Source organism: Dasypus novemcinctus, chromosome 2 (assembly GCF_030445035.2).
Source record: "Dasypus novemcinctus isolate mDasNov1 chromosome 2, mDasNov1.1.hap2, whole genome shotgun sequence".
Taxonomy (NCBI): Eukaryota; Metazoa; Chordata; class Mammalia; order Cingulata; family Dasypodidae; genus Dasypus; species Dasypus novemcinctus.
In genome coordinates, this window is record NC_080674.1 from 111946568 (window position 1) to 111967414 (window position 20847).

At 39.7% G+C, this 20847-nt stretch overlaps 1 protein-coding gene across 5 annotated transcripts in view; it reads right to left on the minus strand.

Moving 5' to 3' along the window:
* Window positions 1-2342: 2342 nt before the first annotated feature.
* EFNA5 (ephrin A5) overlaps window positions 2343-20847 on the minus strand; it is a 293886-nt gene continuing 275381 nt past the window's right edge. For 2 of the 5 annotated variants that reach the window (XM_004484094.4, XM_058276905.1), the window contains exons 3-5: window positions 12567-12632; window positions 12099-12179; window positions 2343-6763 (exon numbers count right to left, since the gene is read on the minus strand). In XM_004484094.4, the coding sequence (XP_004484151.1) occupies window positions 6642-6763; window positions 12099-12179; window positions 12567-12632 (269 nt within the window). In that variant the 3' untranslated portion in view covers window positions 2343-6641. The remainder of the gene's footprint in view (window positions 6764-12098; window positions 12180-12566; window positions 12633-20847) is intronic. The other 3 variants (XM_004484095.3, XM_071209285.1, XM_058276910.2) reach the window with 2 other exon arrangements.

Below are 20847 nucleotides of genomic sequence, written 5' to 3' on the forward strand. Positions count from 1 at the left end.
TAATACTTGTGCATTCATTTGTCTTCTGTATGTATTTTTTAAGACACACAATTGATGTGAATTTGCTGCTCACAGGGTTCACCAGCACTTACAAGTGCATTTTAAAAATAGGCACACTTATGTATTTAACTACTGAATGACTTGACTAATGTAGCAGAATGTATCAAACACAACACTGAGAGAGAATATTGGTCTGATTAGTTATTTATAATCACTTTCAGAAGTACTTGTTTTCCAAAGGGACTGTGCAAAAATCATAGTGCTTTTCACAGCATTTTTGCCAGTGCTTTCCTGAGAGATGGCATGTTAGCAGCAGAATATGAAACCAAGCTTTGCAAATAATTCCTAAGAAACTGCTAGAATGGCCAATGAGCAATTCTTAAGAATTACCTCGAGCTTTTTTGATGACACCAAGAATACATACTACGCTAAAATAAGGATAAAACAAACTCCCTTGGATAAGAGATTCAAATACATGGATGTTTTATTTGCTCCAGTATATGGCAATCGAAGAGACTCCCCAATTTTCCCTGACTTTTTTATAGCCCCTTAGATGCCTCAAGCATTACAACTTCTTTGCTACCAAACGTGGTTATGCAAAACTGCTCACCTCTGGTCCTGCCTACTTTGCCACGATTGGAGGATGTAGCCCATTCCCTCATCTGTGGGTGCTTCTCTCTGGGCAGCGTTGCCTATACTGAGGTCCTGGACATCTTGCAATCAGATGGAAAGTTTAGGCTTCAGGAGCAGCTGATTATTCTTTAAAGTGGGAACTGAAACTTTTCATCATTTCCCCTAATTTCCTTAGAGCCTGGCCCTGTGGTGACTTCTCTGGACCAGTATCCTCATAATTTGTCTCAACAGCACTCGGGGTTTGTCTTGGGTTTTCTCCTTTTCAACCACCCTTTTAGTGTCTATGAAAATTTACTTCAAGCCTTTTACCACCCTTTTAAAGTCTACAGTGGTTTTCAATTTGCTACAATTTCTATTTTGTAAGAAGCTCCCAAACCCACTTTGACTTTTTAAATATGATTTTAACTTCAAACTTCTGAATCTTAAAATTTCAATTTGCTACAATTTCTGTTTTGTAAGAAGCTCCCAAACCCACTTTGACTTTTTAAATATTTTAACTTCAAACTTCTGAATCTTAAAATTTTTTCCACTTACCTTATTTTTTAAAAAAGATCTCCTACCCCATTATTTATGCATAAAACAAATGCCTGAATTTAATATTTTCTCTACTCTAAAAAAATTAATATGGTATGCTTATCAGTAATATCTGCCTTATGCTATAAACTTTGAAAGTACCAATTGTAAACATTAACTTTATTCTGCACAGCATTGACCACAATGTCATGACTGCTTAAATGCTTTTGATGATGATGGTGATGATGATGATAACATAATGCTGTTCTTCTTTGAAAATATCATGTATGTAGTTCAGTATATAGATGTGTGTATATATATATATATAAATGTGAAATGCTCATTCTATAAAGCTGTCACTCTTCATTAGCAGGAAAGGTTACAGTAGGTTCTAATTAGTGTTTAGTAGCCCTGTCAATTAATATAATAAAAAGCTTTCAATGAGTTTAATGTTAACATGGTGTAATTAAAGCCAAGTCTTGAAATGCATTAGGTGTCTATTATGTCAGATATTTGATGTTTTTTCCCTGTACAGATGAAATTCTCAAATTGTGCTTATAGCAATGTCATCATCAAAGACAAACACACACATCATTCAAATGCAAAATGGGTTTTGCAGTGCCCAGCAAGGGCAGGATCAGACAAATTAGAGAACGGAATAAATAAATCACTTATCCAATCCTGCTATTTACAGATAAGGAGACTGAAGCCTAAAATATCAAGTGACTTGCCCAAGGTCACACAATGGTAGGTTAATTCTGTTTTGATAATAAGAATTGAGGTTTTGGTTCATACTGAAGCGATGATGATTATTTGCTATTATTGTTATTTCTTTCTGAAGTCTAAGATGTTTGCTGGAAAAAAAAAAGGTGTTTTTTTTTTTCCCTAGAAGGGGTAATAAATACGTGTAAAGTAAAAGAATATAATCTGCAATTAACCCTGAGTTTTAGGCTGCAGGGCTTGTCATAGCGCCTACTTTAAAGGCTGCAATTTCACCATTCGCATCAGAAACACTGGAATGTGCCTAGATACTTAGCCATTTCCAACTCTGCATTCTTTGAGCTTCCCAGGCCTTCTCTTGTGCATGTTGAATTATCTTTTCTATCCACAAAGATTTTGAAAAATCAGCAGAGTACAAGTAGCCCCTGAAATAAAGGCGCCATTCAAGGAACAAAGAAGTAGAAGGAGGGATCCAATTAAAATGATGAAAACCTTTAATTTTTATTTAGGTATACTTGAACGGACACGTGTAATACAAATACAGATCGTATGGATTTGTTTGTGTGTGTGTGCGTGTGTGTGTTTTACATTTTCTTTTACGTTTATATAATGTCGGCATTTCAAAACAGCACTCGAGTAAGTGCAAAGGAACTGCAAAGCAGGGCAGTACAAGCACAGGACCACACGGAGCTGGACTGCACACCCAGACGCACACACAATGAGTGGCTTCAATGGGGTGTCAAGAGTAAGCATGGAAAGCGGATTTTGACTCATGGGTAACCTCCAACATGCCAGCATCTATTAAACTGTACAGACAATGGGAGGCAAGCCCATTGTAGGGAGATTTTTCTCACTTCCAAGCAGCTCTGGGGCAAATGCATGGGAAAAACTCAGTGATGCCAAACCAGACACAGAAACTGCCCATTCACGGCTCCAAGGGAAAAGAAAACTGGGAGGAAGGCGAGAGACAAAAAAAAAAAAAAAAAAAAAAGAAAAAGGGAGGGTAGGCAAACGGGGGTGTTGGTGGAGGTGGCTTTCAAAAGAAAAACCAGTGACCGCAACTCTGAGAGCAATGAATAGAAGGAGGAGTTTAAACTATTTTTAAAAATATTTTCGAAACTAATAAAAATGGCTGTTGTCGTTGCTAAGGCACCAGAGAACAAAAGACACCCTGAAAATCCACAGGTATTTCGTGACTCTTCCTTTCACAACGACACAGAGGAAAACAGCCCCCACTTAACCTTCCTACACTGACTGATTTGCAACCAATCCCACACGCGGGCTGCGTGCGATACTGGCAAGACCCTTCCTGGGAAAATAATGAAACAGTCCATGAAAACAACCACAAACAGAAAACCAAACCAAAGGGCAGAACCATTACTAAATTCCCTAAATCTTTTCAAACCAACATGCCAGGGGTGAAAAACAAAAACAAAAACAAAAACAGATCCCACAGGGTTCTAACATCAGACCTTGAAAACACTGAGGACAAAATATTGATCATAAAAGTCATGTTCCAGGTCCCAAGATGATGAGTCTGGAGAACGGGTGAGCGATGGCTGCGCGGGAGTCTGTAGGGAGCAGCGTCTCAGCCATTTGTGACTCTTTTCTCAATATACATGGGATGTTTCAAAGCCTCAATGCATGTTTTGAATCCTGAAAGTCTATTGTTCTCACTTACAAAAGACATAAGAATCAAATTAATACTTTATTATCAAACACTATATACAACAGAGGTTGCTAATAATACAGAATTTAAAGAACGCAGTTTTTTTTTTAAATGTTTTACTTTTCTTTCCTCTGCCACCCAAGAAAGTACAGTACAAAACAATAGTCTAAACTAACACGAACTGTTACCTGGTCTATTAAAGGATACACAGTATCCACTAAACAGACAGATCCTGATTTCCCTGCTTCGTGTTGCAAAGCCTGTGGCAACCAGGGGCAAAGGTCGCTGGGGTTTGACCAACTGGGGCTGAGGGTTAGCTCTGGTCGCCCTTCAGACTTGAGAATTGTTTTGAAACTAAAAGCTATTACAGAACTGCATCGCATCTCCCGAAGCCTCCCCAGAGGGTTGTAACAACACACAGAAAGAAAAAAACAAAGGCCACCAGCACTTTTTGGGTAAGATGAAAACTGTCTGATACCAGTCACCTCCTTGAAAGCTCAGTGGCAAGTGCCTGACCTACATTATGTCACTTATAGGTGGAGCACTGTCTACTGGCCTAGGTTGTGCTATTTTTAACTTAATTTGCAGTGGCAAAACAGTGAAGTAAAGAGATCTAATTTCACTGCAAAAAAACTGAAAGACAATGGCAGAGAGGGCCATGAGTTATCATTTCATCATTTGTTAGAGACAAATGCTAGAAAAACCACGGAAGTCACCAGTTCTAAAAGGAAATTAGCACTGCTAACGTAGTTACGACTAACTGGAATCATTACAGGATCATTTGTTTTCCTTGTGGTTATAGAACATGCAATATTATTTTGGTTCTGACTGTTGATTCATTTTAGGTCTTTTTTTTCCCCTACCCAAATCCCTCTGGTCCAAAGAGCCTGTAAATATTAATAAAAAGAATTATTACTGGGTACTACTGACAGTACTGAGCATATAAATAGTTAAAAGAATCGAATGCTGTGAACTTTTGTTTCAGTGAAATGGTGGCTGTCTTCTATGATAAGACTCTGCCACTCCAGTGAAGCAACCCATATCTCGGAGAACTGGATTGATTCTATCTGTGAGGCTGGCAACTCGCCTCACCTGGTTCCACGTGAGAACAGAACCAGCAGTAACATCCACTCCAAATGGATTAGGCGAGCCCAGATTACGTTTCAATATGTGTACAACTCTCTAGGGTGCAGTAGGTTTACCGCTGCCTTTCCTTCACATAGTTTTCTAATTCAGAACTACTCGTAATTCTAAGCAAATTCCCACGCATGAAGTCTGCCCATAATATGACCCCCTTTTTACATATACATTTTAAAAAACAAATATATAGAAAAATCCTTATTTTGCTGGAATGCTTTCAATTTTTCACATTTTACATGGTCAACGCAGTTATTTTTTGTTTGTTTGAAAGGCATGGTTTCTATTGACATACCGTGCAATAGCAAAAAAAAGGCTAGATTGCTTTTCCATTGGTCTGACACTACTCCCTGTCTAGGCTTTGGAGTTCAAAGTTTGTGACAGCCCCACCAGTAGAAACCCCAAGGCTTGCATTTCTTGGCAATCAACTGGAAACGGTTCCCTGTTGGCCATTCCTTAAACAGGGTCATCCTGCATTTGTTCTCCTTCTGCCCCACCCCCACAATGAAACAAGATAGCCCCTTATATTTCTAAATGTATCAAGGGATACCACTTTTTCTCACAAGTTTAAATAGGACAAGCATATATACTCACTCTCAGCATAAAGTATATCTAAATAATGTATTTTCTATTCTAGTGGATTTTTAAAAAAATATTTTGTTAAAGTCTTTGGGACTCCATCTTGTTTATCTCCCACAGATAAACACATGTTCCCCTATGCTTTAGGCTGTGTCAGAAAGGGAAAGAATCTAAAAGTCAAAATTGAATTTTTTTATTCCAAACTTTGGAATTTTTATTCCAAATTTCCCTTTAGCCTCCCAAGTAGTGCTGACTGACTCTCCTGGTGACAGGGGTTCACATCCAAGCCCCTGCAGTGGTGGAGTGTGGAGCAAAACGTGGGTTCTGGGGTGGGCGTCGGGGAAAGGCCACGGCACACTGGCGCTCCAGCAAAGCCAAATCACATCTCCTCGGGCCTCTGACATCCTTTCCTTGGTACGGATGGTCCCCAGAGGAGGATCCAAAGCTATTCCACTATGTACTCATCAACCCTGGCTTGTCAGCCTTGGGGAAGGTCACTTTATTCATAAAAATGCCTCTTTTTTGAGTTTCTTAAAAACAAAACAAAACAAAACAAAAAAGAGTTGTAGCACCATGGTGATCTGTATTCAAAGGAAAAAAAATATCTGGTGTACATTGCCCAGTCACCAAAAAAATTAGAGGCACTCACACAAACACACCCCCACCGGACATATTTTTCCTCTTTTCACACTTGCTCTGTGCTAGCATTCCGGCACCAGACCTGCCGTCTGGAAAAAAAAAAAAAGGCTTCTTTTACAGAGCACAGGTTTTGCTGTCAAGAATGCTTTAAGACAGTCATATTAAAAAACCAGTGTCTCAACCTTTCAGAAGCCTGTTCATTTATACACTCCTAGAGGAAATGGTGTAATATTATATCTATTCTTAATACCTCCCCTCTGGACCTGACATGGTGACACGATGCCCTGCACGATCATCTCACAGTCCTGAATGAGAAGGCATAAATATTGTACAGGAGAGTAAAACCCTCCCGGGCCTAGCCATCACTGGCTGCATCTGCCACCATCCTTCCTTGTCCACACACGGCTGACATGGTGTGCTAACAGAGGTGAGCTCTTAGAGGAGAATGCACAGGAGCTGACGGACCACTGGTGTCACTACGACAATTTGGCATTTTCATCTGGAGTCCATTTAATTTGGAAGAGGTGAGAGAAGTCATGGGCAAGGGCTGGGGTAAGGAGGCAGTGACTAGTTTAGCCCCCCCTCCCCCACCAAGTTGTTGCTTAGAATTCAGGCTGAAAGAAAGAAAACAAAAATCTGACATCTGCCAAAAACCAATAACAAGTCCCTTCTTAGGATGAGCAGTTACGTGGATCTCTGGTGTTCCAAGACCCTGATGTTTTTCTGTGACAGGTGACGGGAGGGGACTGTGCTATAATGTCAAAAGCATCGCCAGGAGGAACAGTAGGATTGCCAAAAGGCGGCTGGGTATCCTTGGTGTTTGTGCCGCGTTCTCACCGCGGGATGGCTCGGCTGACTCATGTACGGTGTCATCTGTTCAAATAGAAAGCACACATTCCAATGAGATTTCACATCCTTAATAACTCTCTTGCAGCAACCTGCTGTTAACAGACCTCACCCCCCTCTGCAGAGTAGGGTAATGAACCTTGTGCCACCATTGACTTTCATGTCTGCATAATCACTCATTATTTACAGCAAACAAAGGAGAGGCAGAGAAAAGGGACTTTCTCAGCAATACTAATACTGTCCTTAAAAAGTCAGGGCAAGAGTTGTGCATACACTGTAACCTTTGACAGGTGAGCTACTCTGGTTTCCTAGCAATCACACACCTTGCACACACTTTAGATAATCTGTGAATGTACATCTTAAACCTAAGATGCCATGGGGAAATGAGTAGCGTGTTGGGAGAAAAAAAAAGAGGCAGTTATGTTGGCATATTAGTGGTGAACTGGATAGGCTGCCCACTTTCCTCGTTTTAGTGGTTTCATAGGATTAGTGTTGAATGCCTGGTTGTTGGATGCCTAGATGAATTTTCAACTATGAAACATTAAATGCCAAAAAATAGCACTTTAAATCAACTATACATAATGCCCAGTAAACCTCAATAAACTGGTGCCCACCGGTTTGCCTACAATTAGGAATCAATTATGGTACTATTTCCATTGCTAGCCCTGTATCTGCAGGATTAAATTACTTGAACTTAACTATTTTTATTTTTATTGGGCTGAAGCTTGGCACATAATTTATCAGTGTGGATGCAAATTTTCCTCTAAATAAAATGGATTAAGTGAGTTAAGCTTCTTTTATTTTGCTATAAAATGTTCTATGAGGCTGCTTCTGCCTTTGGATAGCCTTCCTGAACTGCATGATTAACAGGCTTAACATGGAAACCAAAACCGTGCAGCAATCAGTACCTTAAGACAGACTGAAGGCTTGTCTATGAGCCTCGCCATGCCCTGGTATTGCCTGCCTTCATCCCTCTACCCAACCTAACTTGTGATTTTAGACTAAGAGACTAAGAGTCTGAACGGCAAGTTCTTGAGGCCAATAGTGGGTCTTTGTGGTGATTTATTTCAGCATCAGGCAAACTTCCCAGAGGGGCTCAGCAACTGCCACCCTGGATTTGCTCAATGGTCAGTCAGAGGCAATGGACCTAGTGAGGCTAGGAGTTCTCGATGATGTAGACCCCAAAGGATAATCCCTAAAATATCCCTGAATGATGCATCTTGAAACCCTTCATGGATTAACTGTCCATACTTTAAACTCATTTTTATTTTCACACCATACATGTCACATTAAGAATGCTTTTTTCTTCACTGGGTAAAGTCACACTTGTGTTATTTGTTCTAAAATGACCACTTTTCAGGCTCAAAGGCTGGTCCATACTTCAGATAGGCTCATTCAGATAGGATGTATTGTTCATCCTGTTCATTCCCAATAGGAATTAAGAAATAAGGCTTCTGCTTTGGAGTGCTCCCATCATTTGAGCCTGTCCTCACCTAGAAGCCACTGCATCCCTTTGTTAATCTGCTCTCCCTTTCTGGACCTTAGCAAAACAGCAGGGAGTGGCTTTTAGTTTAGGAGCCGAGAAAGGGTTAGGAAGCAAGAGGAAAATACATAAGCTCTGCACGATGCAATTGTGGACCCTCCTCTTTCTCTGCTCTTCTTCAGCCTTGCAAATCTATTAAGTCTGTAGTTAACAGGAGATGGAAGTAAATGCCCTTAAACAGCCCTGAAATTAAAATCCAAATCACTTTCTTAAGAGCACCAATATGTTGTCAATCAGAACAATGGAGTGCTTCAGGCTTAATTGTGAAAGAACCATAAAGCCTGAAGGATTCCAGAGTTCATTTTGAAACACCACTTATATTTATACACCTGAAATTACATCAGCGATTGGGTTTTTTCCACCTTATTTTTAATAACATATTGTCCAGCCCTCTTTCCTTGTTTAGTTTGGATGGGTACTGCTATAAGGTACCCAAGTAACACTCGGCGCACTCAGTGTGAGCGGGAAGGCTCCCCCCCTCCCCAGCTCCCGGTCCTTTCCAGGTACTCAGCACAGGCCATCCATTCTCTGGACCCACTCAGCACAGGACACAGTGAACCCACCTTGCAGGAGCTCACTGAGAGAAAAGATGTTGTCTTTAACCGAAGGGAAGCATGAGGCTAAATGTAGCTTTCAGTTTTCTAATCACTGTCCGTCTTTGGAATTAGCCCCTTTCTAAGTAACCAACGACTAGAACCTGTCTCACCCCCAAAGGGGAAAACAACAGATCAGGGCATCACAGTTCTTCATACTTCCTGCAATGTGCTGGTCCTCGCTCAGGATTCTAAAAAACATTCTTTGATTAAAACAGGGCCTCAGTGTTGCCAGATCCTATGGCCCCTGAGAACAAAATGAGACACTGGCCACCGTTTCGGATAAATCTGAGCAATTTCAGAATTCTAAGGAGGAATTCAGAAACAAAGTCTATCTCAATGGAAATTACACCTAAATATGAGAGAACTTCTAACACTTGTCACCGCAAACATGGCTTGGAGGAAGAAAATGTTCTTTAGGAGCCAAATCAATTCCTGCATCCTGGCCACAGGATTCCACTATATAGGAGACTCAATGGTTAAGAGAGAACACTAGTGATATTCTGGACCATATTATGTGGCATATGTCTGCCCTGAGATCATCCTGTATCCCTGATGATAGGAAACTGGCAGGCAGAATGAGCAAGCAAACAAAAAAGACAAATACATTCCAAAGACAGGTGAATTAGTACACATTGCTGAGAGCATGCAGTGGAATCCTTCCAGGCTTGCTGGATCCATGAAGTCTGGGTCAACACCCAGAACTGGATAAAGGTGAATATTCATTCACTCAACTGTTCAACACAATGGTGAAGGGAAGTACGAGTCAGACTGAATTTTTAAAGGAATAAGGTGAAGCACTCAAATTTGGAATCGGATTCATAGTTCCAGGAGTTGTAGCTCAACCACGTCCTACCTTTTTAGTGAAGACGCTTACCAGCAAGCCCTTGAATGTAGTCATGATGAACTCAAGGAGCTGTTCCAACATGTGCATATATGCAATGCTCCTGACAGACACACATGCACATGCAAATGCAATCACTACATTCTGCAGAACTTTTGTAACTTCATCAGTTACAGGTGCACAGGTTTTGTGCCATGTTGCAATGTATATGCTCAGTGAAAAAGAACCCGTTTTCCAAAAGACAGTGAAATATGCTCACATATGAAAGCCTCTTAATCTCTTTTATTTTATCATTAGTTGAATTGAATTATAATTTTCCTAATGTCAGAATAGTTCTCAGCGTGCCTCTCCTTGGCTAGAGAGAAACATGAAATCTGTTGTTTCTAAGCAGCCACTTGCTCTCTAAATAGGCAATGAAGGTTACCTGAAAAAAAGATTATTAGAAAGACATACCTCCATTATGCACAACCTATCTTGAAAAATCATATGCTAGGCTAACTTTTGTTCAACATGCCTACCTTTGCCAGTCATTTTACTCTTGAATTATTAACAAAGCCAAGAGAGTAGAGCCCTCTTTGTAAACATCTATACCTCTAATAATGGTAGGAGAATCCTACTTTAATACTAATGTTGGAAAGGAATTCAGAGATCTGAATATTACATTTGTATATGTCCCCCATCCAGCTGTGGACTGGGGCAAGTTTCCTCAGTCAGAAAAGGAAGAGTGTAAACTGTATGGTCTTTAAGAGATCCCATCAAATTCACGAATCTTAGGACTACACAATCCTTGAGCTTGTGAGGAGTCTGGTACTTTGGTAAATCACAGAAATGCTTCCAGATTTTCAGGACACAATTAAAAAATGTCTCCGCGTCAGCATTCATTCCTTGCAACTTGCTAAAGCAGTCAACTGACCCCTGGGGAGCCACTAAGGTCTCTGAGAGCTTACTGTACACACCTCTCATTTGCGCTCTGGGTAAGATGCCTGCCTTAGAAAAATAACATTGCTTAGGGGAAAAAACTTAACTCTTCCTGTCAGTTACAATGTGAAAGCTATTGTATTTCCTGAGGCACTGCATTTATTCGGGGTAAGTTTTCCTCAGGCTCACTGTGTTGTTCCAGTAACAATACTCTAGGATGAAGTGGGCGTCAATACCCTTTAATTTATGGGACCAGAAGAAAGGGAAGTTCTGTGGCAAACAGACCCCGACCTCCCCTCAAAATTTCTGTTTACAAAAGTGGATTCTAATCTTTCTGTGAAGGAGAAATACATTTATTTCCCTTAAACTTTGAGATGCTCCATGGGAGATGGATAATGAAACCACTGAAGATCTCCGGCAGGTGGGGCAAGGAAGGAGGGGGAGCCTACTGGGGCATCGAGGCACACTCCGCACAATGGAGAGAGGGTTATTGGCCCCTAAATCAATCTAGTTGCATTATAAAGATTGAATTTAGAACCAAGCAGGTTCAAGGTTTACATTATCCGTAGTTACATTGCGGTGTAAATGTTCAATTTCAAAGCATTCAAACTGAGCTTTGAGCATTGCCTGTTAACAGAGGACTTGCCCTATCAAAATGATGGTTGCCTAATTAAAAGTCAGTTTGACTGTTTTTGTGGTTTTGTATTTCTTCTTGGTGATGGGAGAGTTTTGGTGTGCGGATGTCAGTAGCAGAAAAAAATTACCCTTAATACTTATTTTGCCTCAGTAATCAAGGAACACATTTGTTTTGAGAGGCTTCTGATATATTCATTTGTGGGAGCAGCAGGTGTGTGCATTTGTGTTGTTAGGAATTAATGTGACTGTACTTTTCCATACCAATTGCTACTGACAACCGCAGCACAAATAATATTTGAAATAAAAGTTCCATAGATCAGTTTAGTAATGTACATGAACTTCTAGAAAACACTAAATAAGTAGAACAAGTTGTTATTTTGTGCATCAGTGTCTAATAGGCAACAGACATTACTTTTACCCATAGGTATGGATATAATATAAAAGAAAACTTACTAAACATATACAATGATAGGTTTTCTTCTGTCATATGAAAACAGATCTTTAATATTCACAATGACTCACCAGCATGCTCCGAGGATATGGTAAAAGGTAGTGAGATTTTAGCATTCTGATGGGATTCCATGTTAGGATAATGTGTTATATCAAACCCATGTCCAAAAAATAAAAGTAATATTTTATCTAACATGCATTACACAAAGATACTGGAGGAATGAGATAGAATATAAGTAATATTAGCATTGCTAGCAATGAGCACAAGCAGAGCAACTATTACATGCAAACGTGCAGAGAGGAAGAAAGGAAAAAAAGTATTTGAAGCACCAGGGAGAGAGATGCATTTGTTAAAAGAGATTCTCTAAGCATACTAACCTGCTGGTTCTAATGAATTTTCTACTTTGTCGTTAACATCGAAAACACGATCATGAACACCTATAGTTTTCATACAGCTATCTATAACGAAAATAGAGATAACAGCCAAATATGTTAGTGAAGACACCCTTAAACTCCCATTTCTTTTTTCTTTCTCTCTGTTGTCCTTTTAATTATGTAGAGATTGTTTTTACAATCAATGGCATGTATCCAAATGCCAATATTGTTCCCGTTTGCTGTGCATGTACAACAGTCTAAGAAACAACAAGTTAGCAACTGCTGTGTACTTAAATACAAGTATGAAGAATGATGAGAAAAAATATGATGAAAACTAAAACATGGATGTTGATATACAAAACAGATACCACACAGGATTTAACAGTAAAAAAAAAATTATCGCTGTGAACCAGATCACACGATAAGCATGCGCAGTGAAGCCACCCTCAGAAACTCATTCTAGTAACTTACTTGTTGGTCTCACAAAAACTTTGAGCTTTAGACAGGACCTTCTTCCATTATCTGGGATTGCAGAGGCTGTGGATAAGACAAAGAGAGAAAGAAAGAGAGAGGAGAGAATGGGAGAATTATTATTCTTCATTTTGAAATATAAATGGTCTATAATAAATTCTTTCCTGAACAACAAGACCATATTCCAATTCTTCCAGAGGTTAAAAGAAACAATACTTTTCAGACTGATGTAGACTGATATGGAAGGGGCTACTTTCATATCCCTATCTTCTGTTTTTAATACAATAAAGAAATAGTCATGCAAGAATGTGGGTAAACTGTGGAAAAATACTTTGGATCTTTATTTCAAAAGATCTTTCATTTAATTTGCTCTGTTATCAATTTTCTCTAAATCAAAAAGATAATGCTTAAATCCTCCTGCTTTGCTCAAGGCACCCTCCTCTGCCAAAGGAAAGGGGCCCACTAGGGGCCCGAGGTGGAAGTGCTGGCAAAAAACAGCAACAGATAGTTGCAAGGCAGACTTCAACATGACCCATATCTGCTGGGGAGAGCAGAGCTTTGTCTGTCCTGAAAGCCTGTCTGTCAGTGTTTTGCAGGTAATTCAATTAGAGGATTTACTCAGAACTTGGCTCTGCATTCTATATGACTCAACCCAGCAGAGCAACTTCTATCATGCTATTATAAATACAATATGCTATTGAGAAAGTACTATGTTGCAATGGTCCTTTTTTTTGTTTTTTTTTTAATTTGCCACAGAGGAGGATGGAATTAATAAAGTGGGCTTACCAAAACATGACAAAATGTTTCAAGTTATAAATCAATTGAGGAAGAAACTTTCTTCTCCTCTTCAAGATAATAAGACTGTAAACTTTCCCTACATTTGAAAGATTATCTCCCCTCAATACACACAGCAAAATGTCAAAGGGATTTCCAAGGGCTGGAAGGCCCTGAACAATCACATATGTTTACTAATGCATTCTAGAAATGACAAAAATTACAGAAATGAGTGCTGCATACTTTCCTCCCTATGAGTTTGCTTCAAGTGGTTTCTTTGTTCAGAAAAAGCAGATGACATAAAATCAAAACACACATTGCTTACAATTAGTTTGGTAATATCCTCATCAACAAAGAGAGGACCGGATGTTTGGTTTGCTGTCCCTCTCCTTTATTTTTATCCTTTATTATTCCTCATGGGAAGCCCAGAAAATGAAAATGCTTATTTTGCAGGTGAGAAGATTCAAGACGCAAACTCCAAACTAATCTTACATGAATCTCTTCATACTTTAGACTATAAGCTATGTCCTGGAAGAGAACTTACAAATTCAACCACCTAAAAGACATCAGGCACTAAAGAACTCCCAGTGTCCCTTTTCAACACCAGTGGAAAACTCTTTTAATATTAAGAAAAAGGTCTACAGAAAAGATAAAAGATGTTCTCAGCTCTCCCCATCCCCCCAGTCGCTCTGACAAGCAGCTAAGAAGTGGTAACAGCTGGCTTTACTGTAGGCTTTCATTAAATCAAAGTTGGAAAAACTCCCTCTACTGACATTTGCAGTAACTAGTGTGTTATTTAGGGCACAATATTTGCACTCTGTGGTTTGATCCAGGAAATGGTGTCCTTCCCATGGACCCCAACTGCATGTCACAAATATAGTACACACAGGTGACTTCTACTCATTAGAAAAACTATGGGTTCTTCAAAAACACTTTATGCCTTATTCGTGTGAGGTGGTGTGAAATAATGATACGTGGATATTTCCACTGTCCTTCCATGGGTTTCTGAGCAGAGCTGAACCCACTTCAGGTCTCAAGAACATGTGACCCACCATATGCAGTAACTGGCTTTACGGATGACACTACAAGGGACAAAAGAGCCAGGATCAAGTGTTGACTTGAGTGGAGAATTTCGTGGATTTTGAAAAGGACTTTTAGATTTCTACTTAGGAGAAATCCTATGTATCTAGGACCTAAAAATCATTGCAGGGCAGACTGGAATAACTGAACAGCAGCAAATGATATGCTGTCCAGGAAAAATTTAGGTGAGTTCTCCCACTAGCTCCCAAGAAGAAACTATTAGCCTCAGCTCCTGGATGGGCTACATTCTTCTGTGAGTAAAAATGATAAAATAAAAAAGATGCATTATTTTAATCTCTTTCTTCCCACCAACAATCCCAATTACTTCCTGATCTCCTCCCTATCACCAGAAAACCTGTAATAACGATTATGACTAACATCTTGTGATATAATATTTGACTATTATATTTTACTCCATAGAAAAATTTATGAATAAAGCATATAATCATATCATACGAATGAAAAAGAAGTCTGACACTACACAGGACATCAAATGTGTTGATTCCACCTGAGATCATGGAGTAAATGTCTAACCCTTAACACGAACCTGAGAGGTCAGTATAACTCAGGTTCCTTATTTACTATATTGAAAAAGAGAAATAAAACCATATACCAACCTTTTCCATATATCAGCAGAATGCAATTTTTTTCATGGAAGGTTTAAAAAAGTGAGAAAGTGGCTTGTTTCCATGTTATGTTCAAGCTTTCTCCTCCCTCCCACCCCACAGCCCTTGGCTGCCAAAGGTATAATAGGACACCTTCATGCCACTTGAAAATATAGATTATTAATTATTAATAGTATTTGATGATACAAGATAAATAAAACGTGCTTTCCTGGTCACAAGGTAAACAAACAAACAAACAAACCCCCAAAACACAAAATAAAAGAGGAATTAAAAAATGTAATATATATTAGCCCAAGTAAATTTAAAAAGAAAAGCCTCTCAGGATCAATTACTAGCAAAAGACAATGGAGTTGAGGATGTAAATGATAGAGAAACAAACTTAAAATCTCTCTGACTTTTGTCAGGAAGTATGTAATATCAATCTCTGTGATTCCAGAGACATATCACTTTATAATGACCAACATTATCTTAGTTAAAAGAAAATTTATATGTAACTTCCTATGCTACTTTTCTTAGAAAATTAACAGTCATATTTGAAAAGTGATAATGAAGAATTACCAACATGCATTATACATGACAGCAGCTTCATCCATCCATTCACACACTTTTAAAGTTCCTACTAGGCGTTGGATTTGTTATCAGATGCTGTGGATACAAAGCTGGGTAAGAGATACCCTTCCTGTCCTGGTGCTGTGCTCACTCCAGCTTAGGGACTTCAGGGCCCCTGGGGAGACTGGTGTAACGCAAGTGTGCTTGAGGAACCAGCACAGCTTTGGGCAGGGAGCGAGAGGCTTTGTCTGGGTTCTGAGGGTGTTCTAGACATGCTTATCAGAGAGAATTTTATGAGAGGCTTCATCACTGGTCCTCCAGAAGCCAACAACAGCTACAGGAAGAACACAAAACATCCCAAATTGGTGTTTTAGCAACTAAAAAGAGGACTTAACCTGCATTAGGTGACGAAAACCTAGATCTGGAATCTTCCTAAAAGGCTTTGTGGATTTCCTAATAGAATTTGTCAAATTAAAATGGAAAATCTGATACTGTCAACATTAGTTACACAATCCAAATTCAAATGCCTTTACTTAGTCTACTGCTGAAAATGTACATTTGTAGTAGGAAGCTAGAAGTGGGAATATGGGGATCATTAAAACAATCAAACAAAAACCACTCCCTTAATAAATAGATCCATTGTGTCCCTTTCCTGTATTGATCTACAGTGTCCCAATCAAGATCTTGCAACACAAGCTGGCGGCCCTCTGGTTCTCCACAGAGTACCAGGGCAGTAAGGCCGTTAAGGGCCAATTTCCTTCACTCTTCTATGACCTCAGACGGGGGCCTGTCCTCAGCCGTTGCTGAAACCTGTTCACTTGGTCTCCCGGGTTTCAGGGGAGTATAGCTCGGGACTCACCAGACAACGGAGTATACAAAGAGGACCACATTCAATGCCCCCCAAAATAAGTACTAAGAGGTACAGGCTGCACTGCAAACATTAACACCATGATTTCACTTTCAGCCTACCAGTCAAACACAGCAGGAGAAAACCAGCATCACACTCTTGGTAAGCAGTGTTTGACATGGCTTCTATCCCGCCCTTGTCTAGTCCCCTGCCCTGAGAGTGGGCTGGATGCAGGTACTTGCTTCTAATGAACAGAATACAACAAACATGATGGGATGTCACTTCTGTGATTAGGTTACACAATATCATGATTTCCTTCTTGCTAGCACTCTTCTTTCTTGCTGTCTCCTGCTCATTAAGCAAGCTGCCACACTGTGAGAATCCCAGTGGAGAGGCCAGCGTGCTAAGGAACAGAGGGAGGCTTTAAGCCAAGAGTTCACAAAGAACTGATGCCTTACTCCAACAATCACATGAGTGAGCTACAAAGCTACTCCTCAGTCAAGTCCTGAGCGCACCTTCCGAAAAAAGACCCAGAACCAGGGGACCCAGCCAAGCGGCTCCTGGACTCCTCATCCACAGAAACTGTGAAATAATAAAGGTTGGTTTAGCTGCTAAATTTTGGGGTAATTTGTTATTCAAGGGCTAACTGATAATATGCCATACAAAAACAAATCTGTGCAATCAAAAGTTTCCCATGGCAGGCTTTAGAAATACTGTTTAAGACATTGAAACATACTTTGCTTATGGACAGCCATGTCCTGGCTTCCACAGAGCCGATCATTTCTTATTCTGCAGTCACATCTAAACAACTGGATCCTTCACTAGTTTCCATTTCAAGCTACTGTTACAAACCCACTTAAAATATGCCTTGAAGAGAGGTAATTATAAACTGCTGTTGAAGAAAGACTACAAGATGTATACATTTGTCCTTACACCAAATTTCAAAATGGTTTTTCCTTTTCCTTCCCAAGCAACCAAAAGTTGTTTTTTTTTAATGTAGCCAATATGTACGGTTGCTTTGCAATTAGCATGATGTCTCACTTTTAATTCCAAATTGCTGGGTGAGTACAAATGTATTTTAATACAAAATGTAAACTTAAATCTTGAGAATGCTCTTCTCCAAATAGGAGGAGAGTGAACTATAAAAACACCTGAAACATGGCGGCGGACTTGGCCCAGTGGTTAGGGTGTCTGTCTACCACATGGGAGGGCCACGGTTCAAACCCCGGGCCTCCTTGACCCATGTGGAGCTGGCCCATGCGCAGTGGTGATGTGCGCAAGCAGTGCCCTGACACGCAGGGGTGTCCCCCGCGTAGGGAGCCCCACGCACAAGGAGTGTGCCCCGTAAGGAGAGCCGCCCAGTGCGACAGAAAGTGCAGCCTGCCCAGGAATGGCGCCATCCACACGGAGAGCTGACACAACATGCTGATGCAACAAAAAGAAACACAGATTTCCTTGCCACTGACAACAACTGAAGCGGACAAAGAAGACGACGCAGCAAATAGACATAGAGAACAGACAACTGGGGTGGGGGGGGGGAAGGTGAGAGAAATAAACAAATAAATAATTCTTAAAAAAAAATAGACACAGAGAACAGACAACGGGGTGGGGGAGGGGGTGGGGGAGGGGGTGGGGGAGGGGAGAGAAATAAAAATAAAAACAAAAAAACACCTGAAACACAAGTTAAAACTTTCTTAGCATCAAAACTCCTAACTCCTAAAAGGCCATCAAATTAAATATGTACTTTATGATATTTTAAAAAAGAGATGTTTCCAATAATTAAGTTAGAAAGTATTCTTCTTCATGAAGAAGTAAAAATTGAGCAGGACATAAGGGTGAGATTCTTGCATCTCCAACTTTTTGACATTTTTCAGGCCCAATACTGTACTCATTAGTTAACTTTAGCATTTATGGTTAACCCTACTCAACCTCAAATCTTAATTCCAAAAGTCAGAGTCCTTCTCCTTTTCTGTGTCCTATGCCAATCCGGGTACTTTGGGGAGTTTTATTTTTAAGAATAGTCAGTTGCTTTCTTCTTTTTAAAGAAATGAGTGTGTGTGGGAACATTAAAAATGCAGTTTTCCATTATGTTCGCCACAAGCAATATTTCTCAATTTGTGCAAGTCAAAAGAAAAGATAGGCTATTAGTTGTTAGCATAGCCCAGTTATTCCCCTGTATGTTTTCCATGTGGTTTAACATACAACACAAATAAATGCAAATTAGGCAGGTGAAGGCCGGATTAAGCATTAATATTCCTTTCACAATGAATGCTGAAAAATTTAAATAAATGGTACTACTGAAAACGTCTCTTAGAATTTAATGAATCAATGAAATCTATTTTGTGTATATGCATGGAGGGTGGGGAACAGAAGAAGTGGTGGGAATAGGATAGAGATTAACCAAAGCCATATGGATTTCTTGGAAAATTGTTACCAGATCTTCAGAAAAATTCTTAAAACAAAAGTTAGGTCTCTTGATAGGAAACCGTCAACAATTTGCAATTGGCAATTCACCCTTTTTTTTTTAAAAGCACTCCAACACTTAATTTTCATATTAAGAACAAAATCACCAGTTATGATGGACTAAAACTCACCATTCTACCCTTACAGATGTAAAAATCACATATATTAGTTAAGAGCAGCCACAGCAACTGGTTAAGTTTGCCAATGTATATCATCTCTTGCAGCCCACAGTGTCTCCAGACTTCAGTCACTGGCAGGTTACCGTAACCAAATGTAAAGACTGGAAACGAGATTAATAAGTAAACCTGGAAGCCTTGGAGAAATTAAAAAATATGTAAATATTAGACACTTTGCTGTGGCTCTGGGAATATTTCTTTTAAAAAAACTAGAAAAAGCAGAGGGGTGTGTTTCCCATAATAAAATGGGTAGAAAACCGTACTCCACACTATAACATGATTTCAACACCAGGGAACTCTAACAGGGAACAAATAATTAGAGTAAAGTTCAGGGCAAGGGAAGTAAAATAAGTTCCAGCTGTGCAGCCTCAGACAAAAGGGAAAATGAGAGGTCCCACCCATCCCACCCATTACCCCCCTTCCCCAGTTCTCTACTCCCTTAGGCAAAGTTCTCACTACAAATGGTAATTTGGTATTATTTGAATTCCAGCAGCTAAGCCTCAGTAGATCAATTACTTTTTCTTAGCAACCTCAAATAAATGGCTGAGGACCAGTTTCTTTCCACTGATTTCTAGGAATAAACAAATTGGAAATTATGCTTTTGTGTACATTTTTTTTAAGTGTCTGTAAACGTTCACTTGGTTTTAAAGCTCAGTGACAACAAACTTGTTTCTATGGCATACTAAGGATATGATCTGTCCTATATATTTTCATATCAATGAAGGTGTGACCAAAAGATAATTCTCACAAAAATAAGTGAATGCTCTTAAAATTTCCTTTATCAGAAGCATTTTTAGTTTACAAAGAAATTTAAGTCAGCTTAAATCTCAGTTTCTGAATCTAGTTTTTACTTCCACCTTCACTGACACGACTGGGGAAACCCAGTCAACACAGGCACACAAAGCAAGACATTTCAAATGTAAACAGAACCCCTAAAACAAGAGAAACATAGTTAAGATTCTTACTGGATATTTTCCTTAAAAACAAAACACCTTTCCAAACATTTTCTAGCAGCTGGAAAAAAAAATGTTGTAGCTATTATCTGAAACTGGGCTTTGCCTGAGGCCAAACTGATCAAGTGAGGGTCCCAGACCCGGAAACTCGGATGTTTTCTGTGTCTGTGGTGATGCTGGTGACTTAGGCTGCTGTACCAGAGAGATACAATGTGCCAGAGAACACAGAGAAGCAGAACTATTCCTTCAGAAAAACTTTTCAGCTGGAAGCATGTAATAAAGGTAATAGCAAATACTAAGCAGAGGAAAGGCAGAATTCCTAGAACCCCACAGGAGGAGCGACATACAGTGTTCCTTCTCTTCAGTTCCTCGTGCCACTGTCTGGAACATGCTATCAGCGCGACTGCTAACTGGTAAGCAACCAAGGCCACCAACTCCGTTATTCAGCATAAACAAAAACAATGTTATCATATAGTACTAATGCAGCACGACAGTAAATTAGTAATATATCAAGTTAATACAATTCAACGAAGCTCCTAGAAAAAAATTACTATTTCTTCCAACCCTTAAAACCCCTTTCATCCTTATCCTCTGTGATAGGATTTTAGGAAGGGGCGTGGTTAACAGGTTGACTGCACACATAATGATGCTCTAAAACTTTCTCTCAGGCTCACCCATTCTAATTCTGTGGTTAGGAGTCAGTTGCTTAACCCACCTGAGGCAGGTTAACATAGGGAACCAGGGAAGGCCTCTGGTCAGAAAGGCTGTTGAAGAGCTGGAATCCTGCTGGTCAGAACACAGCCACGAGGCCCC